General features: G+C 44.4%; 1 protein-coding gene and 1 long non-coding RNA gene across 3 annotated transcripts; one reads left to right on the plus strand and one right to left on the minus strand.

The window, feature by feature from the left end:
- Positions 1 to 168: 168 nt before the first annotated feature.
- Gjb2 (gap junction protein beta 2) lies at positions 169 to 6,822 on the minus strand. The gene is made up of 2 exons (XM_090342439.1): positions 6,670 to 6,822; positions 169 to 2,134 (listed from the first exon to the last, which is right to left on the minus strand). The coding sequence occupies exon 2, from the start codon at positions 2,110 to 2,112 to the stop codon at positions 1,432 to 1,434; it is 681 nt and encodes a 226-aa protein (XP_090198565.1). The 5' UTR covers positions 2,113 to 2,134; positions 6,670 to 6,822; the 3' UTR covers positions 169 to 1,431.
- Positions 6,230 to 15,727, plus strand: LOC150057295 (uncharacterized). Of its 2 annotated transcripts, none has more exons than XR_016537174.1 (4): positions 6,230 to 6,382; positions 7,384 to 7,518; positions 7,752 to 7,894; positions 15,472 to 15,727. It is a non-coding gene; the product is annotated as an uncharacterized LOC150057295 (long non-coding RNA). The 2 variants fall into 2 exon arrangements; XR_016537173.1 differs by having other exon boundaries at positions 7,384 to 7,514.
- Positions 15,728 to 18,092: the final 2,365 nt, after the last annotated feature.

Raw genomic sequence — 18,092 nt, forward strand, 5'->3', positions numbered from 1 at the left:
GATGAAGGAGGTCAAGAAACTTTCAAGGAGGGGATGAGGGGAGGGAAACAGAGAAAAACAGGGGATGGGGTATCAATGTTCATGAAATAATGTACCCATTACCTGATGAATGTAACTATAACCCCTCTCTACATCATACAGACGATAAAATACAATGAAAAAGAAACATTCAGAGCAGGAAAAATCCCCCTAATTTTTAATTAACTGAATTAACAGTCTATTTTTCCATCAGTTCTTTGAAAACAGGAAGTCCCCTGCCCCCCAGTCCACTTTTGTTTCCAAACTATTAAAGTGAACAATGGCACTCAGATTCTCAAGCAGCCCCTTTGAGTCACGTACTACAGGGTATTTTATTGTTGTGTAGATGGCAGTTGGTGGTATATCCAATCTATTTCTAATGAAGGATTACACTTAATTTTTTTTGGGGGGGTGCCAGTAGTGGCACCCCCCCTTTTTTCCCTCAAGGCTGGTTTGCTACCTACCACTTGAGCTATATCTCCACTTCTGGTTTTTGCTGGTTCACTGACGATAAGAGTGTCATGAAATTTTCTGCCTGGGCTGGCTCTGAACTGTAATCCTCAGGTCCTAGCCTCCTGAGTAGCTAGGATTATAAATTAGACATGGGCTCTTGGCCTAAGCGTAAATTTTTGAAGTGAGGTCTTCTAGTTTGTCTCATTTGAGAGGCCATAATATCTTGCAGACAACACATCACAGTTAATATGGTGGGCTACCTTTCAGCCATACCAGTGATTCTAATAACCAAGGGGCCACCTTTTATATTAAGTTAGAAGATCTAATTACACATTATTTACATATCACAATCTGAAATAGGAATCATACATAAAGGTTTCTAGAACATCTTGTGATCAAAAGAATCTATTTTAGTTTTCATTAAAAAAAAAAAAAAAAGGAAAACAGCCCTCGAAGCATTAGGTCCATTGTTACAGAGTAAAACTTTCAAAGCAAATAAAAGAAACATTCTCTAGGTTTACACCAAAAAATTTAGCAAAGTGTAGCCCAAGGGAGGCACTTGAACTTTCTCAACATCCTCTCTTGGGGGTTGGGGAGAGGGGAGAAAGAGAGAGAGACAGAGAAAAAGAAAGAACAAATGCATGCTACGGTCTTGGTCTTGTGTTTAAAATATGAAAGTGTCATACAGGAATAACCCCTACCAGCACAGCACAGGGGTTGGTGGAACTAACTTTAGTGCAGACTAATAAGGCATAGAATGAGGCCTTTGTTTTGGAGTTTTGTGGAAGGAAGCCCCATGGAGACATCTGGCGACTCATGTGAGATCCACGGGACTTCAAAATGGTTGCATTTAAGATAAGAATCTTTGTCTTAGGAAATGCTGGTGACTGAGCTTTGACAGCTAAGCCCAAGTTCCCTCATCTTGTCATGCAATCTTCTAGCTGAGAGCCTGGCAAGACATTAAACTGGCTTTCTGGACTTTCCTGAACAATATCTAATGAACAAATAGCATAATTCTGTGATATTTAGCAAAATGCAAATTCCAGACACTGTAATCATGAATATAGTAAAGACAGTCTTTTCTGTGGGTCTGGAGATAAAGCAATCCACCGTATTGGGACACGGCCAGGCATTACATTTCACCAGACGTTGCATAAAGAAGCCATTGTACATGACGTAAAAGACATACATGAAGACTGCTTCAAAGATGACCCGGAAGAAGACACTGCTTGTATATGTCCACCACAGGGACCCTTCAATGCGGACCTTCTGGGTTTTGATCTCTTCAATGTCCTTATATTCATTCTTTATCTCTCCCTTTATAAACTTCCTTTTCTTCTCATGTCTCCGGTAAGCCACGTGCATGGCCACCAGAAGTGCCGGCGTGGACACGAAGATCAGCTGAAGGGCCCACAGTCGGATGTGAGAGATGGGAAAATGGTGGTCGTAGCAGACATTTTTGCATCCAGGTTGAAGGGTATTGCAAATAAAATCAGCTTGCTCATCTCCCCACACTTCCTTGGCAGCAACCACAAGGATCATGATCCGGAAAATGAAGAGGACTGTGAGCCAGATCTTCCCAATACTGGTGGAGTGCTTGTTGACTCCCCCCAGGATAGTCTGTAGTGCGCCCCAATCCATCCTGCCTTCTGTGTGGTGGACGCTGGAGAAGACAAATGAACAGAACATAGGAGTCACTGGTCTAGACAGAAGTTGGGGAATTCCTCTGGTCTGGGCCAGTAAGTACTCTTAACTCTCTTCCTGAGCAAAAACTGATACAACTCTTTGAAATAGCAAAAACCCATTTAACTTACTACCCAAATCATCTGGAACTTGCTTCTATGTGTATTCTAATAAAGATTAGCTTATTCACTGGAGTCCCTGAGTAGTGCACCCAATTTCTGTGTGTGTGTGCCTGTGCTCCTGTGCTTGGGCTTGAACTCAGGGCTTCAGTGTTCTTGCTTCACTTTTTCTGCTCACGGCTGGTGTTCTGCCACTAGAGCCATTCTCCACGCTGGCCTTCTGGTGGCTAACTGGAGATAAAAGTCTCATGGACTTTTCTGCTCAAGCTGGCTTCAAATTGGGATCCTCAGATTTTAGGTCCTGAGTAGCTAGGATTACAAGTGTGAGCCAGTGGTTCAAGGCTAATCTTTAGGACATGAGAAATGTGGGGTTCGAGGTGTACCACAGCAAGGTTCTTAACTGAAAAGTTGATGTGGCCCAAAAGCTATATGCCTTAGTGGTAGAGTGCTTACCTAGTACATACAAAGACCGGGGTTTGATTCCTCAGTACCACATACATAGAAAAACAGAAGTGGTGCTGTGCCTCAAGTGGTAGAACTCTAGCCTTGAAGAAAGCCCAAGGACAGTGCTCAGGCCCTGAGTTCAAGTCCCAGGACTGGCAAAAATAAAAGTTGTTAACTTAAAAGCATGAGAAGTCTTGATCAAAATTACTGAGTCCTGTTGATCCAATTGCTTCCAATTCCACCAGAGATTACTAGCAATTTAGAAATTTACTAAAAATTTAGAAAACTAAATTTGACATTGTTGGGTCTGCCATGAGAAGCCAAGTTCCAGGTGATAGAATTTGTTACAATGTTGTGTCAAGTCTCTCTACAGAGATTCTTCCTTAAAATTTCAATTAATTTTTTAAAATATAATTTTGTTATTCATTTTTTAGTATGCTGGGACTTGAACTCAGGATCTTACACCCTTATTTAGCTTTCTTGTTCAAGGCTGGCACTCTACTTGAGTCATACCTCCAGTTCCCCTTTTTTTTTTTTTGGATATAAGGGTCTCATGGACTTTTTTGTCTGTCTATTCAAACAAGGATCCTCAGCGCGTAATCTCCTGAGTAGCCAGAACTACATTTATCAGCCACCAGCACCCAGCTTTTATTTTTAGGCTGTCTTAGTCTTCAGAGTGCTGGAATTGCAGGCTGAGACTAGAGCAGTGAAATGGTTATTACCATTGGTTACACTTGAGTTTGGTCCTCAAGTTCCCCTTTCACAAGGGCTTTGTTTCCTTCCTCTGCATGAAAGTTGCAGACTGGATCTACTACCATCTTTCCGTGGAGAAAGGTCAGAGTGCGTGGGTTTTATGTGTGGGTTTTAAAGTATCTATTGTAAGTGCTGTAAATTGAGAATTATTGTTGTAGGCTATGGTTATAATTTAGCTTTTTTTTTGTCAGTGGTGGGGCTTGAACATAGGGCCTCAGTGATGTCCTTGAGCTTTTTCACTCAAGACTAGGGCTCTACCACTTTGAGGCATTGTTCCATTCTACCACTTTGGGTAGAATGTTCCACATTGTTCCATTTCTGGCTTTCTGGTGGTAAAGTGGAGATAAGAATCTCATGGTCTTTTCTGCCTGGGTTGGCTTCAACTCAAGAAAGACGCTCAGATTTCTGAGTAGCTAGGAATAAGACATGAACCACCAGCACCCTCTAGAAGCCTTTTAAAAAAAGAAGACACATTGTTGCACTGGTGGCTCACAAATGAATCCTAGCTACTCAGAAAGTGGAGATTTGAAGCTTGTGGTTCAAAGCCAGTCCCAGAAGAAAAGTCTTGGAGCCTTTTATCACCAATTAATCAGCAAAAAGCCAGAAGTGGAGGTGTGGTTCAGGTGGTAGAATGTCAACCTTAAGTAAAAAAGCTATGTGGGAGCTTGAGGTCTCCACTTAAGTTCAAGTTCAGTACAGACCAAAAAGAAAAAGAAAAGAGGCCCATTATTTAAAAAAATGACAGAAAGTCTGTCCAGTGGTTCCCAGTTGCTGGTGCAATGAAACACCTTCATGGGTTGTAGCTGAGAGCCCAGGCTTGCTGAACAAGTCACAAAGTCTGTATTTGAAGTGGGTGTAGGGAAGCCCAGGGAAGATCTTCCGTGAGCCAATGGCCTTGTGTTTCAAGCCAGGGTTTGAACTGTCCTCACTGATTCATAGCTGTGCCCTTCTGTCACAATCAGCCCCTCTTCTAGACAAGGCCCGGCCTCTCTGAGTCACCTACTACCCACCCCTTCAAGCTGTAATGAATCTTCTTTCTCTAGCTTAAAAGCATCCTGCTCCTCTCCTTTTAGGCAAGTTGCATCCTGTTTGCCACTGGACTCCTGGGTAGGCTTGGGATAAAGGTCTCTCATTACCTATCGGAGGCTCCATATGGGTGAGCCAAACCCACTCAATGCCACCTTGGGGAGAAGTACCCGAAAGTTAAGTCCAACTTACTTCCCTTCCTCCTATTCAGCTTGAAAACTCAAACCACTACTGGAAAAAACAGTGGTTTAGCAGGTTCAGCCTTGACCCATTTAAATCCAGACTGTTCTTGAAGCCCTTAGGGAAACTGGTTGTCCTGAGAAAGGTCTTACAACTCAATTCTAGTACTGTCCTCAAAGCCACCCAAAATAACAGACTTTAACACAACCATCTCATGGAATCAAACTTTTTCCTTCTTCTTGGGCATTTACAAAGTAGACAAGTTACTGAAAGGTGAAGGAAAAGTAAGGCTGTGCCTCTAGCCTTCTTTACTCATCAAAGGCAGTTGGGTTCTGGTGGCTCAAACTTGTAATCTTACCTACTCAGGAAGGAGGATCACTCGTGGTTCAAAGCAAACAAATCTAAGAGACTCTTTTCCCCAATTAACCAACAAAATCGCTGGAAGTGGAAAGTGGCTCAAGTGATAGATAGTATGCCAGCCATGAGTGAAACAGCAAGCCTTCTAGAACTTCAAGTTAAGCTCAAGATGCAGTCCTAGCACATCAAAAACAAAACCAACTGTAACAACCAAAAACATATTCTCACACTTTTCCACAGACCACCAGTTGAGAAAAAAAATCAGTTTCAAGTAAGCCCTCCATTGTTGTTTTTTATCTTTAATTTTGATCTGGGTCTTCTGTGTTTTCCAGGCTGGCTTTATACAGCTGGGGCTCAAGCAATTCTCCTGCCTCAGCCTCTGGAGTAGCTAGGGCTCCAGGACTACCCCAAGATTCCCTGTGTCCATTCACCTGCTCTATCCTTCCAGGAAAAGAACCAAATTAAAAATTGGCTTCTTAAAGGGATAGGGTAATAGGCTAAGATGGGCTAGGCAAGCGATTTGACCCCGGGGAGAAGGGTCAGGCAAAGATCCCTACCAGCCCCAGGGGAGAAGGGGGAGTGTAATTGCTTGGAACATTGTCCTGGTGTGGTTAAAGAGCTGGTTCTTTAGGAAAGGCGCCCGTGAATCACTCCACTCCGGAAACTGAAAAGGATCTTTTATAATCCTTCCTTCCCCACCCCTTCCCCAACGGATGGGCCACCTCCACTAGCTGGTCCCCCACCTTTATCACAAATGCCTGAAACTCCGACTGACTTCCCCACACTTTCAAAACCAAGTCCTGGGGGCAAAGGGGCTGAATGCTCTCACTCCACCCCCAAGGTCTCTGCAGAAAGATTCCAGCCCATCTTCTGAAGTTCAGCTTTCAGGACAGCTGGAAAATGTGCTTGGTGTGTGTGTGTGGGGAGGGGGGTCGCGCTTATTCCCGTCCTCCACCGAGGACCTCGTTTCTCCGCCACGCACCGCCTCACCTGTCCCACGCAGGCACCCACTTTCCAGCTGGCGCCTGGAAGGCAATTCTTTCAAAGTGCCCAGGAAAAAGGAAAAAGGGGAAAAAAACCCCCCAAACCCCAACAAATCAACCAACCCAAATCTTGTCCCAGATGGAAGCTACCCTCCCCCACGCTGGACACCCCATACCACCCAGGTAGCGAGAGGAGGTAAAGGTCGCCTTCCTCCCGTGGACGTGGACCTCTGCTTAACCAGCGAGCCGGTTTCCTTTCTAAGCTTTCGGTTAATTTAAAACTTTTTTCTGGTGGTGGCAGAGAAAGCACGGAGGTGACTGTGGGACAATCACCCCCCTCCCCCCAAAAAAGAATGAAGGCAACAGGTAAGTTCCATCGCACTGCCTGGCTGGACCCCCGTTTTCGGTTCCCACCAGGGCGTGCGCGAGGGGTGCACCGAACCCCCATTTTCAGTCCGGAGTTTGTGCTTCATGTCCCTTCCCCTGCGCCCCATGGGCATTCCCCCTCCCCTAGCCCGGGCGGGGTGTTGGAGGGCCGGGCACCCCCTCGCCTGATCTCCGCTCAGGATCTCCCCCCACCCGAGTCTCCCAGCCACGGCCGCCTCGGCGCTGGACACCCCGCGGGGCGCCGGCGCACGGACTAGGGGGCTCACCTGTGTCAGGAGGGAGTGCGCGGCGGGGCCGGAGCGCGGCGCGGGGGCGCGGGCGGCGGCGCAGGGCGCAGGGCGCAGGGCTGGGGCCCGGGCCGGGGCTGCTGCGGGCTGGAGCGCCGCCGACTGGCCTGCGATTTCGGGACAGCGGAGCGCGCCGGGCGCTGCGGGTCGTCCACACCTGTGTGGGCCAGAGGCGCCTTTTAACCGCACCCCGCACCCCGCCTCCCCTCCCCCGAGCGATTGAGAAAGTCACCGAGGGGCGGCTCCCCAAGCGCCGCGGGCGGGGCGCCCGGCCTCCCAGCCCGCCGAGCCTCGGGCCTCCAACCTCCCGAGTCCCGGGGGTGGGATGGGGGGGCTCCCTCCTGAACGCCCCGTCCAGCCGCGGGGGTCGAGCTTGCGAGGACACTGGGCCCGGGGCTCGGGATGTTTGCGTTTTGGAGGCGGTGGGGGGGGGGGAGCCTGGACGATTTCGTTATTTCTACTACTTTTCAGCGCTTGGCTGAGGTAGCACTAATGGACTTGGCTCAGGACCAGGGTCCTGGGCAGGCTGTGGGACTCAAGGTCGCCCCGTGGTGCAGGGGCGCAGGACAGCTGGAGCATGAGTTAAGGACTGGCAGGGTTAAGAAGGGGGCGACATTAATGCTGGCAGCTCCGTGCCCCCCCCCCGCTCCGTCCCCACTTGGATCTCACTGCTCTCCCCACTGAACTCATTAGCAGGTGCCCAGAGCTAAGGCTGGACCCTGTGGAGGGGGCACGTCTGGTCGCCGCCTGTCCTGGACTTGGCCGGCCACGTGCGGGAAGGGCCAGGGCCCGGCCTGCCTCCTTCCCCAGGGGGAATTGCCAAGGCAGGTTTGTTTTCTGGAGGGGAGGGGGATAGGTTGGGGTGGGGGAGGGTGGACGGCATGTGCCACCTCCCTGTGCGCGCGCCAGGAGGGGACACCCTGGCGGGAGGGGACGTGGGGCAGCAGGCGCCGGGCACCTTGCTCTGGAGAGCTGGCTGCTGGGGGGCGAGGTCTCCAGACTTCCTGGGTGGGGTACTTTGATGTCTCGGGGTGCCAGTGACACAAAGTGGATCTCCACAGAGCAATGGATGGGGAATCCACAGGAGAAGAGGAAGCCGTGTTTGGGGACATGGTGTCCAGCCGCGCCCCACTCTGCTCACCAGATCCACGAGTCCCACAACGGGGAACGTGCAGGCCGTGTCAGGAGCCAGAGTGGGTTTTAGGTGAGCGAAAGATGGTGATTCATCCTGACACGGCAGAGCCGGCCTTCCTTCTTGAAATGACCGTTTCATGGGTATAAGCACAAATGCGAAGATAACGACTTTTCCTGGCGAGGCTGGCGTGTTCACTGGTCAGCCTTGATTGCAGGAAGGAACGTGAGTTGCTCCCCCATCTCCTAGCTCAGAGTCTTAGGCGAAGAACGAGAGTCTGTTCCCCAGAGTCCCAGGAGCCGGCCCCTGGGGACAAAGGTGCTGAATCAGCTTGGGAGAAATTACCAGGCTGGAGCTGGGCGGTGTGGAGACAACTCCCCTGGCCTGCCTGCCCTCTGCTTGAGGTGTGCGGTCAGGCCCGTGCACTCTCCATTTAGTTTTGGCTTTAGGCTTTGCTGCTCAGGAGCCTGTTGGCATTTTGGTTGGGTTACATGAGGATTCTTGAACATTGTGAGTTGCTAGCTGGTAAAGATAACTTGAAAATTAGAAATTGACTCACATTCCCCCCATGGGGGGAGGGAGCCCCTTAAGTTTTAGTGCCCATGTTATGATAATAGATTCATCTCCCCCTTTTTTTGTGAGCTCTCTGGCTTAGTGCTACAGGTTTGCATAATAATTGTGGGTTGGGAACTAATTCTCATCGCCCTTTTACAAAAATTATAGTTAGAATAGCAGCTTTTAATTCTTATCATCCAGCACTTGATTTTATTTGGTCTCAGATGCTTTTTATTGCTCTCCTTTGGTGGTGTTTTCTTTCCAGTCACACTTGGAGGTATCTTTAGCACTAGAAGGCCCACCCCATATTACTTAATGAATCAATCAATTTAACTGTTTTAATACATTTGTGTCCTTCATAGTAGGGCAAGGTTCGGTTATTTAACATGAACTCTAGGGTCTGGAGATTTAGCTTGATGGTAGAATGCTTATCTAGCATGTTCCATGCTCTGGCTTCAATCCTCAGTGCCACAATAAATAAATAAAGCAAGTTTAAGAAATAAAACTATCTCCAAATGAGCTTAGTAAGTAGGCCACACCACAAAATTAATGTTAAAAATAAATCCTGCTTTCAAAATAAATCATTTTGTAGCCTGCACACATACACGCCTATATATTTTGTTAAAAAGATTCATTTTGTATATATATATATACATATATATATATATATGTATGGGAAATGAACCATTACTTTTCTCTCTTTGTTTTTACCTTCTAACACATGGGTTTCCTACAAGTTCAGTCCTGGTCTGCCTTCTCTCCTCCCTGCCTTCCCAATACAACAGTGAGGAGAGTCTGAGCTTGGAACAAAGTTGGAGTGTGGGTTGTAACTGATGGGCTTCCTTTGTCTCATTTATCTTTCGGGACTAACCACAAATTAAATAGTTCTTGATTCAGCTTTATGGAACAAGACAAAATAACCAAACAGGAGAGGCAAGAGGAGGGGCCTATGGGAAACTATTAATGATTAACTAATAAGGAGCCTGACAACCACCCCTCATCAAGTCTAAGTATCAGAGACAGGAGTGACTGCTACTTGTAAAAGTGTGGTTAGCACCAAGGAGGTACATCCCTGGTGATTGCACCGAAGTGAACTTTTTCTTTTTCATTTTTATTTTTTTACCAGTCCTGGGCTTGAGCTTAGGGCGTGAACACTGTCCTTGGGCTCTACCACTTGAGCCACAGCACCATTTCTGGCTTTTCTATGTATGTGGTATGGAGAAATAGATCCCAGGTCTTTGTGCATACTAGGTAAGCACTTTACCACTAGGCCAAACTCCTGGCCCCTGAACTGAACTTTTAGTGTCAATGTTGATATGATGTGCTTGGAAGGTCAGAAGATTAAAATGTTAATGTTTCAAGCCATTTGATATTTTAATTAGACAGTTATTTTAAACATAATCTGAAAAAGAAAGAACTGGCAAGAAATCAGGGCAAGAGAAATGATATTTCTTAACATTTTGATAAACGATTGTCAGCTGCCTATTTGGGGGAGCCTCTCAAATTCCCCTGGGGGAGACTGCTCCGAATGCACATTAAAATGCCTTGGTAACATTTTTGACTCACAAATCATAGGGAGATGACATTGTAAGACCAGAAGAGACTTGTGGGCATTAAGCTGCTATCCTATTACTTGGCAGTTTTAGGGCAAGTAAGATTCATTGAATGTCTCAACAACCATTAATTACTGGGCCACATCCTATTTTCTCCATTATACCGCTGAAATATCAATCATATACTTGACAAAAAAGAGAAAATGTAGCCCTTCTCAAAATAGCAGCTAGAAACTGAAGAGCCTCTGGCATTATTAGATAATTAATAATAAACTTACATATGATAATGTGATTGCAGAGGTGTGGTTCTGCTGTATTTTTTTAAACTGCTGTGGGTAATTCTTAGCAGGATCATTGTACTTCACCGCAATTTTACCCTCACCATTCAATCAGACCTTTACTATGGTTCCTAAAAAATGTGAATGCCAAATCATGTAGGGAGAAAAAACCAATTGTTACATTTCAAGGAGAAAAAAAAAGAATTCAGACTTCATGGATTTAATTGTTCTTTTCTTCTTTTTCAAACTAAAGACATCTCCTTTAAAATTCCAAGTTTTACATAGTGACAGCTGTAAGAACTTTGTTTTCCCATCCTGTTGGAATTTTCACACATAAACGATTGTAGGAAAACTGAAATTGCTTCGTGTGTCTCAGTTACAAGCTGGTGGTAAGATGAACTTAAGTCTCTTACTTGCAAATACACACTTGTAGCTCTTTTATCATTTTTTAGAGTACTAAAAGGCCTGACTTAGATTAATTAATTAAACGCTTAAATAAATTTGTGTCTTTCAGAGTAGGGCAAGATTTGGTTATTGAAGCAGTAGTGGAGAAATTTCAACGATACTTGCAAGTGTATCAAAAGCACATTTTGAGGCAGGCTGGTAGTTGATAACTATAATCCTAGCTACTCAGGAGGCTGAGCTCTGAGGATCATAGTTTGAAGCTTACCCATGAAGAAAAACTTTGGGGGGATTCTTGCTCTTCAATTGACTAGCAAAAAGCAGGAAGTGGGGGTGTTGCCAAAGAGGTATAGCACCAGGCTTGAGCAAATAAACCAAGCAAGAACGTAAGAACCTGAGTTCTGGTACCAAAAAACCTCCCCTAAATCCAAAAGCACATTTTGATCTGAGATGAATTCAGAGCTATAACTCCCTAGGTTGAGTGGTAAGGGAGGTTTACTTCTATTAAATATAAAACTTAAGTCCTTCAAGTTATAGTCGCCTGTCAACCTGAAAACTGAATCATTCACAAAAGAGCAATAGAGATTTCGACATACTAATTTGTCTTACACCAGTATAGTGTCTTAAATTGTTTTGGACTTTTTTGGAAAGTCGTGGGGCTTGAAATCAGGGTCTGGGTGCTGTCTTGTCATTTTTTTGCTCAAGGGTAGTGGTCTACCACTTTAAGCCACAGCTCCAATTCTGGTTTTGAGGTGGTTAATTGGAGACATGGGCATTCATTCTCCCAGCTGGCTTTGAATCATGATCCCTGGCTCTCAGACTCCTAAGTAGTTTGGATCACAGGTATAGGTCATGAGTGCCTGGCTTGTTTGAACTTTTTTGAACACTCAAAAATCATTCATATTACATACTGTTGTAGGGAAAAAATACATTTTAGTCACAGGTTTGACAAAGGACTATTGATTCCCTGACTATATTTGCTAGACTACACTAGCATATGTGAAATGCTCATCTATAATGTCCTGAATTAAAAATTCTAGAAACCAGTGATTTAGTGGTCCGTTTAGCTTTTAGGATTTGAGTTTGGGAATGTTCTGTAATTTGCAAAACCTTCTGGTTATGACATTTGGACTTGGATTCACAATAGGATTTGTGTGTCAGCTATTAATTTTAGCTTCTCCATAAATTGTTTGAAAACTATTTCCACCTTGAGAGAAATGTTGTCTAATTTAATGTTATTCTTAAACAACAGCAACAAAATAAGCCAACCAGTGTCAAAAAAAAAAAAAAAAGAAAAAGAAAAAGAAAAAAGAAGCCCTTGCAATACCAAGAGTGATCGGTAGATGGCACCAGAAAAACTTGTAGGATGCATACAGTTGATCCTTCTGATCTCATTAGAGGGCTTGGATACAAATTTCTTTCATTTAAAAAATGACATAAGACAGGATATAAGGCAGAATATTTGGATGTGTTGCTTTTAGTAAGGATAAGTAAAGTTTTGTGACATATTTATTTCCTATGTGTGCTTTCCTAAATGTCTATCCAACTCAAAAAATGTTTTACTTGCTGTAGTTTTCTTTTATAAATAAATAAACCCATGGCTGGAATCCAGTGGCTCATGTCTGTAATCCTAGCCTTTGATTATCTTTAGACTCCTTCAGAAGACTCACTTAGAAGTCTGGTAAGTAGGAAGCCCTTTTCTAACCTGAGAAGGATTCCTAATCAGTCCCCAACAAATAACGTGAGATGCATTGGTGTGTGCCAGGATTGCTGGACTGTGACCTTTACATAAGGCACAGCAGTCAGGATGCTGTTGTTGGGTCTCAATGTCCCCCTTCTTCCTAGTGGCATTTCACCTGTGACCAGGTGATGTCTTATTGCCCTGAAAATGGAATAGACCATTGCGTTCCATAGCTTTGTAGCTATTATTGTTGTAGTTGTTATTGTTGTTTGATGCCAATAATAGGGCTTGAACTAAGTGCTTGGGTGCTTTCCCTTAATATTTTTCCTTTTCTCTAAGCTAGTGCTTAGAGCCATGGCTCCACTTCCGGCCTTTTGGTGGTTCATGGACTTGCCTGGCCTTTCCTGTCAGGGCTGGAACTTGGATCCTTAGATCTTGGCCTTCTGAGTAGTTAGGATTACAGATGTGAGCCACTGGTTCCTGCTTGAAACTCACATTTTGTACTGGCTACATGACATTTTTATGATAGGCTTTGGAAAGACATGTGGCTGCTTGAAATTCATACTGGAGGCGGGATACAACATATTGAGTGACTGAATTTAGGTTATATAATGGATGTATAAGAAACCATATAAATTAAGGAGTCTCTAAGTGTAATCTAGCGTAAATTTTTCTATGCCAAATTCTTTGTCTCACTTTTTAAAAATTTGTTTGGCAGAGGAGTTTGAACTGAGGCACTCTGCTTGCCCACTGAACTCTCTACCACTTAAGCTATACACCTCCAGCCCCAAGTGTTTTATGTTTCTCTGAAAAAAACATTATTGTTATTATTTTGCTGGTACTGGGGATTGAATTCAGAGCTTTGCTTATGTTCAACTTGCTCACAGCTGGTGCTTGATTGCTTGAGGCATGCTTCCCACCAGGCTTTTCGCTGTGTCTTTTGGAGATAAAGTCTCAGACTTTTCTGCCCAAGTTCGCTTTAATCCTTGATCCTTTGGCACACATCAAAACAAAACAAAACAAACAATGTGGTACTGAGGATTGAACTCAGGGCATTGTGCTGCTAAGCAGACATTCTACTGTCCAGTCATGTCATCAGCCCAAAACTTGATCCCGAGTAGCTAGGCTTATAAGAATGAGCCATCAGTGCCCAGCTTAAGAAAGTATTCCTTTTATTTGTGCCAGTAGTAAGGCTTGAAATCAGGGCCTGGACACTAACCCTATCCCTGAGCTTTTTTTTTTACTCAAGGGAGGCACTCTACCGTTTGAACCAGAGCTCTACTTCCAGCGATTCTTTTTCTTTTTTAGTGTAAAGGTGATGAACAGGGGGGTTACAACTGCATAAGTAAGGAAATGGCACATTTTTTTTGTCAGCCCTGGGCTTGAGCTCAGGGCCTGAGCCCTGTCCTTGGGCTTTCTCAAGGCTAGAGCTCTACCACTTGAGCCTCAGCACCAGTTCCGGCTTTTTTTTCTATGTATGTGGTACTGAGGAATCGAACCCGGGTCTTCGTGCATTCTAGGCAAGCACTTTAACCACTAGGCCAAACTCCTGGCCCATGAGTACATTCTTTTTAAACACTGTTGCCCCCTCCCTCATTTTCTCTGGCCTACCACTTGTTACTCTCCTCCTCCTGCCCAGCTTGTAAAGTTCATTTCCAACATAATGTTTAGTGGGTATCATTGTTGCATTAGTTCATCCTTTCTTATTTTTCATGGTCAATTGAAGATAAGAGTCTTACAGATTTTCCCTGCCCAGTCTGGTTTCCTCAGATCTCATCCTCTGCAATAGCTAGTATTACAGGCGTGAGCCATTGGCCCCTGGCTGAAGAAAGTATTCTTAATATCATCCTAACACAAGTAGAAATGGAGTCTTTGTATCAAAAAATGATATAGAAACACACACATACATATATGCAATATACATATATACCTAAATGAACATACGTAAATATATATATACATATACACTCTATATCAAATATGTATGATGCATAGGGTTTAGCTCAGTGGTTCAGCATTTGCCTAGCTTGTGCCAGTACCTTGATTTAACACTGAAAAATACATACGCATACATACATATATATGGATACACATGACGATATATTTGTATGTATGCATGAACACATACAAAGAAGCAACAACTTTTACTTTTTTTTTTTTTTAGAATTCTTAGATGTAAATTTGTCCTAACTTTTCATGGTTCAATAAATGAGTTGTTGAGTCAGTACATGAGGAAGCATCAGAGTCCGTAGATATACTCACTATACTGAATCATCTTTCCAACACTTGAAAGACTTCTTAAAAATATGAGACTCAGAACTGGGCTCTGCCAGCTCAGCCCTGTAATCCTAACCTGAGTGACTCAGGAGGCTGAGATCTGAGGATTTGGAATGGTTCAAATCCAGCCTAGGCAGGAAAAAACTCCATGAGACTCATGTCGCCAATTAACTAGCAAAGAGAAGTGAATCACTGCTCAAATGGGAGCGAGCTAGTCTTGAATAAAAATGCTAAGGGACAGTACTGAAGGCCCTGAATTCAAACCCTAGAACTGGCATGAAAAAAATGGGGCTTAACAGTGTTACAAGGCAATAGTTTACAGAATATACAGAAGCCACTCTTTGCCATTTCGAATCTTGGGGTCTTCATTAAATTGCCAGTGACTGAACAGCAGACTTGAGTCTCAAAGGCCAGCAGGCAAAAAACACACTCAAAACAGTCAGGAAACAGGCCAGAGATGGCAGAAACAACCCATGCAAAACAAACAAAGCAAAACCCCCCAAGGGCTGGGAGTTTGGCCTAGTGATAGAGTGCTTGCCTGGCATGCATGAAGACCAGGGTTTGATTCCTCAGTACTACAGAAAAAGCCAGAAGTGGTGCTGTGGCTCAAATGGCAGACCATTAGCCTTGAGAAAGTCTAAGGACAGTGCTCAGGCCCTGAGTTCAAGGCCCAGGACTAGCAAAAACAAAACAAAACAAAACCCAACACAAACAAAACCCAAAAAACTCAGCATACAATTAAACGGGACCCTCATCCCTTTCAGCCTCTTCCTCCATCACACACACACACACACACACACACACACACACACACACACAGTGTGTGTATATACACACAGGATCGGATATCCCAGAAAATCGGTATGTCCAGAACTATCAGTTCAACTATCTTTGGTTTAACAGGTTCCCTACGGAATGTGAGAAAATTCTTCCAAAGGAATCAGTACAAACTAGCTTCACTGAGGGGGAATTGGCAAGAGGAGCAGACCTGGCACAGAGACAGCCTGACTTACAGATCCTGAAGGAAGACCCAAACGTTGTGGGGAAGACAAAGAAAACTCAAAGAAAAATTTAAAAATGATTCCTTGTTTTCATAAGGGAGCATCCTTTTCTTTCTTATATAAATTGCTTGCAAAAAATAAAAAATAAATAAATTACTTTTCCCTCTTTATTCATAATAGTCAATTTTTTGTTTTTGCTCATGGGTCTTGAACTCTGAGTCTGGGCAATGTCCCTGAGCTCTTCAGGTCAAGGATAGCACTCCACTTGACTTCTGGTGGTTAGAGATAAGAGTCTCATGGACATTTTGTGCCCAGACTGGCTTTGAACCATGATCCTCAGATCTCAGCCTTTCTGAGCAGCTAGGATTACAGCGTGAGCCATTGGTGTCCATCCTCCTGCCTACATTCCCATTTCCTACTGGAAATAGGGTGGGGGAGAAGATGCTTCTCTCCTTCACAATCTTGCCTACAGCAGAACCTCTGTGTGTGCTTCCTCTTCCACAATGCCTGGAATGACATCTGGTTTATGGTGGATGTTTGAGAAACACAGGTCTCAATAAGATCCCCCTTGGTATAAAAGGGGGAGGCTAATTATGTGGTGGTGGCTCATTACTGTAATCTGAGCTCCTCAGGAGGTTGAGATCTGAAGATCTTGGTTCAAAGCTAGCCCAGAGAGGAAAATCTATGAGACTCTTATCTCTGGTTAACCACTAAAAAGCCAGAGGTATAGGCATTGCAAACCACTCTGGGCACTAATCCCGCTGTGCCTGGGAGCAACGTAGAGGAGGAGACTGGACCATCGAGATGGTTTTTGGGGCAGCTGGGGGCCTGTACCTCTTGCTGGCAACAGACTGCCAAAAGTCTCGTTAATAGGGTTATCTATCTATCTGTCTATTTATCATCAATCTATCTATATTTATTTATTTGCCTTTTCTGAGGCTTGAACTCCGGGCCTGGGCATTATCCTTGGATAGTTTTTTGCTCAAGGCTAGTGCTCTGTCACTTGAGTCACAGTGCCACTTCCTGACTTTTTCTGTGTTCAGAGGAATTGAACCCAGGGCTTCATACATGCTAGGCGAGCACTCTACCACTAGGCCTCACTCCTGGCCCACAGGGTATGTATTGATTATCAAACAGTTAACAATCTTCTTCTTACAAATACAGGCAAGTGGCACAATCTCAGGATGGGTGACTTTCTTATCTTAGGAAGGTGAGGTAAACAGCAAACAACTGCAACTTGTTTAGGACTTCACCTGCCTCCAAGTTCCAAGGAAGTTTGGATTCTGATTAACTCACATTTAGGGCAGAATCTCCATCATGCCAAGAGAGCAATTCCGGCCACTCCCAGCTTCCTGGGAATCAGAGAATGGCATTCCAATTCTCTGTTGGACCTATGGCTCAGTATTTACAGGTGCCCACAATTCCCCCTTCTTTATTATTTGTAATAGCGTGATTTTTATTTCTGTCTGAGCTAGATATGCTGGATGTTAGAGGACAAACATTGAAACAAGCAAGGTGCCAGCAGAATGATTCCTACTATGGAAGCTATGGGGCCCAGAAGGGGCCAAAGCCAGCAAAGCCAGTCTGGAAGGCCTCAGTTGTTACTGATTTTTAACTTGTCTAACTCTTTCTTGAGTTGTTACATATCACAGCACAATTTAAATATAAAGGTCTACCCAGCTTAGAACCTCCCTCCCAAGCAGAGGCTAGCGTATAACAAGAGACACTAGCAGTGTGAATAAGAGACATCACATTACAAAGACACTGTATTGATCTCCTGTACATTGTCCTTTGTCTCTCAGTTTCTTGAGAAAGCTTTTTTCCTTTATTGTGGGAATGGCTGCAGATCTGGCTTGCAGTTTTCCCTAGCACTTTAGCTATCCTCATCTTCTTGAAGGTTTCAGAGGTTCCTCCTCTATGTTGGATGATTTTCTCTTCATCTCTGGGTTTTAGTTTTCAGGCTGGGAGCCACACATTTGTGGATCCTGTGGAAACACAAGTACAGCCACGGCCCCATACTTGAACAATTTCAGCTTTCCGGTTACTATCGGTGTCATCCTTCCACCATACAGGTTGACATGAGAACTGAGATTTTTCTAAATCCTTTCAATGTTTATCTGCTGCTGAAGCATTGGATGGAAAATTAAAAAAAATTTAAATTAAGGGTATATGATGTCATTGTTATTTGTTCTTCAGTGGTCCTGTGACCTACACCTATTTCTTCCCCCCTCTTTTTTTCCTTGGGGCTTGAACTCTGGGCCTGGGCATTGTCCTTGAGCTCTTCAGATCAAGGCTAGCACCACTTCCATTTTTCTGGTGGTTAACGGGAGATAAGAGTCTCATGGACTTTAGTGCCCGGGCTGGCTTTGAACCACGATCCTCAGATCTCAGTCTTCTGAGTAGCTAGGATTACAGGCGTGAGCCACCAGTGCCTGCTTCTGCCCCTCCCCCCTCCTTAAAAATAATAAAAGTGTAACGTTACTGTGTTCTCACAATGAAGAGGCAGCACTTGAGATTGACAAA

The sequence above is a fragment of the Megascapheus bottae genome, chromosome 11, assembly GCF_031878675.1.
Source record: "Megascapheus bottae isolate mThoBot1 chromosome 11, mThoBot2.hap1, whole genome shotgun sequence".
NCBI classification, from domain to species: Eukaryota; Metazoa; Chordata; class Mammalia; order Rodentia; family Geomyidae; genus Megascapheus; species Megascapheus bottae.